General features: G+C 35.4%; 3 protein-coding genes across 3 annotated transcripts; 2 read left to right on the top strand and 1 right to left on the bottom strand.

The window, feature by feature from the left end:
• The first annotated feature begins 1,476 nt into the window (after window positions 1–1,476).
• On the top strand, window positions 1,477–2,334 carry LOC113294738. The gene has a single exon (XM_026543115.1). It carries the CDS (start codon window positions 1,477–1,479, stop codon window positions 2,332–2,334), a length of 858 nt encoding a protein of 285 aa, XP_026398900.1.
• A 313-nt stretch (window positions 2,335–2,647) lies between these two features.
• On the top strand, window positions 2,648–3,517 carry LOC113292725 (protein PAM68, chloroplastic-like). Its single transcript, XM_026541597.1, has one exon. The coding sequence runs from the start codon at window positions 2,740–2,742 to the stop codon at window positions 3,337–3,339; it is 600 nt and encodes a 199-aa protein (XP_026397382.1). The 5' UTR covers window positions 2,648–2,739; the 3' UTR covers window positions 3,340–3,517.
• Window positions 3,518–3,849: 332 nt separating this feature from the next.
• LOC113294739 (thioredoxin-like protein YLS8) lies at window positions 3,850–5,493 on the bottom strand. Its single transcript, XM_026543116.1, has 3 exons — window positions 5,482–5,493; window positions 4,986–5,150; window positions 3,850–4,201 (listed from the first exon to the last, which is right to left on the bottom strand). Exons 1-3 carry the CDS (start codon window positions 5,491–5,493, stop codon window positions 3,896–3,898), a joined length of 483 nt encoding a protein of 160 aa, XP_026398901.1. The 3' UTR covers window positions 3,850–3,895.
• Between the last annotated feature and the right edge of the window lie 725 nt (window positions 5,494–6,218).

The raw sequence follows: 6,218 nt of genomic DNA on the forward strand, positions 1-6,218 counted from the left end.
GTTGAGTTGGAAAAGAAGTTTACTGAAGCGGAGATCTTTGATGTGGTGAAGCATTTTGGGAAAAACAAATCCCCAGGTCCAGATGGGTTCTCAATGGAGTTTTACAAGGTGTGTTGGCCAATCATTAAGACATATTTTATGAACTTGATGGAGGAGTTTTACAAATATGGCTCCTGGGTTGGAGGTTGAATTGTTCATTTATTACTTTAATTCCTAAAAAAGAAGATTCTTGTTCTCCTAAGGATTATAAACCATTGAGCTTACTAGCCAGTGCTTATAAGGTGTTATCTAAAGTGTTAGCTAACAGGTTGAAGAAGTTATGCATAAGCTAGTGTCTGAGTTTCAGGGAGCTTTTATTAAAGGAAAACAAATACTGAATGGTGTGTTAATTGCAGGAGAATGTGTAGATAGCAGGTTGAAGGCAAAGAAACCAGGAATTTTGTGCAAAATTGACATGGAAAAGGCATTTGACAATGTCAGATGGTGTTCTTTATTGAGAATATTGGAGAAACATGGTTTTGGGAGCAAATGGATTTCATGGATAAGGTGGTGTATATCTTCTACAAATATTTTTGTTCTTGTTAATTGACGTTCAACTGAGAAGTTTAAACCTTCTAAAGGTTTGAGGCAAAGAGATTCTTTATCTCCCTTTCTGTTTTTGTTAGTGGTGGATATTTTGTCTAAACTTATTGATGATGCAGTTTTGAGGAAGCATATAACTGGTTTTGAGGTTGTATAAGGGGGTATTATGATTTCACATTTGCAATTTCAGATGATACTCTACTTTTTGTGGATGCTAAAGAGGAAGAGGTAAGAAGACTGCTGCTTATACTGAATTCTTTTGAGCTTTTGACAGGAATGAAGTTGAATTTGGAGAAGAGCACAATGATAAGTGTAGGAGCAGATGAAGTAGTGGATTCTTTGGCACTGGAATTGGGTTGTAAGGTGGAGAAACTTCCATTTAAGTATTTAAGGATGCTTATTGGTTCAACTACTAGATGCATTTCAGTTTGGGATGAAGTTATTAAAAGAATGGAGGTGAAATTAGCTTCTTGGAAGAAGAAATTTCTTTCTAAATATGGGAGGTTGGTTCTTATAAGGAGTTGTTTAGCAAGCTTAGCTGTGTATTTTCTATCATTAATTCCTTTCCCTGTGTGTGAGGAGAAGAGGCTTAACAAGATTATGAGAAGGTTTTTATGGGATTCAACTGATGAAAAGAGGAAAATGAGCTGGATTTCTTGGTTGAAAATTTGTAAACCAAAATCTTTAGGTTGTTTGGGGGTTAAAGATTTGAAGTGTACCAACAAAGCTCTCAAAGCTAAATGGATATGGAGATATGCAAATGAGAAGAAAGCATTATGGAGGAAGGTGGTTCAGCAAAAACTCAATAATGGTGAAGAAGTTTGTTTACCTTTTAATGATGATTCTGCTTAGGGGAGAAGTAACTGGAAAGGGATTTTGAAGTCAACTGATTTCATGGAGGAACATGTAAGTTTTAAACTGAACAATGGGCATTCTATAAGATTTTGGCTTGATAATTGGAGTAATACTGGTACTTTGAGGTCTAAATATCCTGCAATTTATAAAGTATGCAGTAGAAAGAATGCATCTTTGTCTGACATGATTGTGGATGGGAGATTGCATTGTCAGGTCAGGAGAAGGCTTTATCATTATGAACAGTTGGAATGGGACTTATTATGTAATGAATTAGGACATGTACATGGGATGAATGGGGAAGCAGATGTTGTGGAGATTATGGGAGGATTTTCAGTCAAGAAGTGTTATGATTTATTAGTTCAGGAGGATGTTGTTTGTGACTTTAGTAAGTTTTTGTGGAAAAATGGTATTCCTCTAAAGGTGAGCTTCTTAATTTGCGCAATATTTCATGATTCATTGCGAACATATGCTATGCTCAGTCACAGAGGTATGCCCTTTGATGATGTCAGATGTTCTTTATGTAAAGGGGAGGAGGAAACTACAGATCATCTTATGCTCAGATGTCCTTTTGAAGTTAAGGTATGGTCTTATTTCATCAAGGCTTTTCAGATCTCTTGGGTTTTTCCTGACACAGTTAAGAAAATTTTTGAATCTTGGAGGATGAATAATTTGAAAGGAAGGTGTAAACAAGTTTGGTGGAAGGTAATATATGCAGTGCATTGGCAACTTTGGAAAGAAAGAAATAACAGGGCTTTGGGGGGAAGAGCTAGAGATACAGATGAGGTGATAATGCTCATTAAGCAGACTATTGTGCTTTGGTTTTTTGATAGGGATGTTTTCAAAGAAATTACTGTAAATCAAGTTATATTTCATTGGGAAACAGTTTTGCATATGTGATTTGTAGAATTCTCCCTATCTTTTTCTTTGTATACTTTGTAAATACTTTTTCTTTAATATAACATTCCCTTTCAAAAAAAAAAAATGTACATTTTAGTGGGAAGTATCACTACTCTTGTAATGTGTTGGTATCCTAATTTTTTGAGAATTTGTTCGAGTTCGTGTTTGCATCGTGCCCTGTGACTCGTGTCTGCATCAGTATTACCGGTCCTGAAAGCTCATGGTTCCTTTGGACTGGTAAAAGAATTCTTAAAATAGTCAAAACTTTTATATTAAGGTTGTGCTTGTAAATTCTGAAGAATATCTCTGAAGATGAGATAAGGTTTCTCGAAGCATAAGAAGCCACGAAACACAATCCATATAAAAGAAGCCATCTCCAATTTGACACAAACTCTGTAGTTACTAATGGAGTCCTGCCCTTTATCAAGAATTCTACCCTTTACATCTTCTTCAACATTCCGTATAAAGAATAAATCTCAAGCTAGATTCATGTGTGGTTCTCAAACATCATCCTTCTTATTACAACCAAATCTACAACTCTCAGCTGCTTTTAGAAGCCCAAAAGGATTTGGTTCTTCTCCAAAGAAAATTAAGAAGAAAAACAACATTGGTGAGTTAAAACCAGAGAGGTTAAATGAAAATGATTATGATGATGAAGTAGAAGAAGAAGAAGAAGATCATGAAGATGTAATTCCCGAAATTATAACAAATAGAATGATGACTAGAATGGGGATATCAGTGGGAATTCCATTGTTCATTGGCTTATTGTTTTTCCCGTTCTTTTATTATCTGAAGGTTGTGTTAAAACTTGATATACCAACATGGGTGCCATTTATTGTATCATTTTTCTTCTTTGGCTCAGCTTTATTAGGTGTTAGTTATGGAATTGTTTCTTCAAGTTGGGATCCAATGAGAGAAGGTTCCCTCTTAGGTTGGAATGAAGCAAGAAGGAATTGGCCTGTGTTTTGGCAATCTTTATGGGGTGGAAGATCGGTTAATAAGTAGAGACGGAAAAAACTAATTAATAGTTCTGAATGGTGAGGGCGAGTGTGACTGTGAGAAGGGAAATTGAAATTTGAGGTAATTTAATGTAATTTTTCTTCCGCAGTTCCCGTTATCAAGGAAAACATTTTGTATTTTTGTTTTGTTTTTTGTTTTGATAAGAATAACATTTCTAGCGTTAGTCTTTCACTCCTTATTCACGAGCATTTGATATAAGAGATAACTGTACATTAAGGTGGAAGTGAAGCCTAGACGTTACATGTTGGCCAATTAGAAGTTTTGGAACTTCACAAGTGCAGTCTGTTATTTTGCGAGAGTAGGCATGCAACCAAGATGAACAGTAGCTGAAGTTCGAGTCTATAATATTTTTCATGACATGCATGAAAGTACACATCTCATCTCTTCGAATTCTTGAGAGAGTTTTCCAATTAAATTACAGAACTATAGATGTCTCAATTGTAGTTTTTAATAGTCAAGTACGCTCTGAGGTTCAGTTTATAGAAGCCATGCAAAGTCAAAGACTTAGCCTTGTGCAGTTGAAATAGCAGGTTCTAGACTTCTAGTAACGGTACTTTGTGGAGTAGTCTTTAGGTGCAATCACCAGACCTCGACCTTTCCGGGCCCCACGATAAACAGTCTCAATGATGTCGATGAACTCCTGCTTGTCCTTGAGTGCCCAGTTGATCTTGTTGTTTCCAGTTCCCAAATCAATCATAATGTGTTTGTTAGGGAAAAAGAACATGACTGTTGATGGGTCGTAAAGCTCATACATGGTGTTGAAATCAGGCACTTCAGTGATGTCGACTAGATAGATCACAGCAAAATTCTTTATTGTCTCAGCAACTGAAGACAGTACCTCATCCATCTGCAAAAAGTCCAATATATAATTTCCAGTCAGATTATACCCTTTGTATATATGCATGTCAAAAATGTTGCATGCTTCAAGTGATTGAAGTTTTCCACAAATAAAGTGGAGCAGCATGTCTATGACATGTTAAAAATGATAAGCACCAAAATGCAGCAAACTTTAGAAACTTCATTTTACATGACCTTCAGTAAACTGATGACGGTGATTTTTTTTGGTAGCCTCAGAATCGAAGTAACATCGAAGCAAACAGCCGTATTTCAAAATCAACAGTGTTGAATTTTCCATATAGTAGATCGTCCCAAATTTACAAAGAATCAAAATTAAGTTGCCAAAAACAATTTATATATTTTCTTTTGGGATAAATCTGTCAATAACTTTTTCCTTACCAGTCTATCCATTCAGCTGAAAAAGTTCACAAGGAAATTCATCAGCACTGAAAATTTGATGTTTTCCAACATGTATCTTGAGGAAGATTTTCAGTTTAGATTCCAATAAAACAAGACAGTTTAGCTTTCACTAGTCAGAACTATGATTTTCAAATTTACTTTTATGAACAAACAAGTTGCTTTTTGAAGTCATGGAGTGACCAAAACGCACTCTCACTCTCAAATTGCCAACCACTAATTGATCAAGGCATGTCAAACATACTGTATGATGATTTAAAGAATAAACAGCCTAAAATTGACAAAACATTCAAAAGGCATACATGAAAATAAGAAAACCCTAGTAACAAGATTTTACAAGACTGAATAGAAATAATAATTTGCGATAGAAAGAATACCTGCATGCAACTCTCATCCCAGTCATGACCGAATCTAATAACAACAAGTCGTTCCTCCTCAGCAAGGATGGCTTGATCCACAGCCCAACCAGAGTGCAAGTGAGGAAGTAAGACATCTTTTTTTCCCTTTTCCTTCCTACAAACCCTAGCAACACAATTAAGTGTCTGAAATTTCAATTTTATACCAACAAATCAATAGGCTCCACAACACAATTACGTAGGTGTTTTAAAATGCTTTCCGATGGTATAAAGTTTACGAATATCCATTGCATAATTTGAGAGATAAATTATTTCTAAATTTTGCAAATTATTATAAATAAGGGTATAGTCGCAAAAATTATTTAAAAATACTCTCTTCTCCTCCTTGTCTTAAGAATTGGGCAAACTACAACCAGATCATCTAATTTGGGATTGAGGGAGTATGCAATGTAATGGATATGTACTGTACCCGCTCTTTCCTATGGGTCTGGTATTAAAAAGAAAAGTATAAATTAACATGCAATCCCATTTTTAGTGGGCTTTTGGCGCTCTAGTCCATTCCCCAAAGCTTAGGACGCTCTAGTCCAAATATCCCCGTGTTTTACAGTCTCGTCCAAATCTTGACGAGTTAGTTTAAATTCTTCATGATCCAGCAATTTCCAATTTTTAAGTATTCCAGAATTGACCTTCCATCGATTCAGTATTTATATATAGCTTTTTGAATTGATTTTTTTTTATCTGAGATTGAGAGAGAGAGCGAGACAGAGATATTTTGGAGGCGATTAATCAGATTTCAATCATTTCTGCAACATATTTCAATCTTAGGTAAGTTTTATATCTGTAATTGCTTATTCTCTTACTGATTTTCTTACTGATTTCATTGGTTAATTTGTTTATTTCTTACTGATTTTGAATTTTTTGAATGCATGATATGAGAGCAAGTCTTATGGTGGAAGAGTTCCATCTTCTTCCACGCCACCTCAGCATTTGGAACCGTGGATAGAAGTGCAAGTGTAGTGGTGGAATAATGAAAACGCTATTCTTAATAGCGCTAAAAAAACGCTATTAAGAATAGCGTTTTTTTCTCAGCCGTTAGATTTCAACAACTCATCCTAAATCTACGGAAAAAAAAAACGCTATTCTTAATAACGTTTTCTTAACGCTATTCTTATTGGCATTCAGATGGATTCCACGAACCCTTCCACGAAACGGTGGAACCTTGCTTGGATTTTTTGTGGAAACCCCAACTTGGAA

This window comes from Papaver somniferum, chromosome 7 (assembly GCF_003573695.1).
Source record: "Papaver somniferum cultivar HN1 chromosome 7, ASM357369v1, whole genome shotgun sequence".
Lineage (NCBI taxonomy): Eukaryota > Viridiplantae > Streptophyta > Magnoliopsida > Ranunculales > Papaveraceae > Papaver > Papaver somniferum.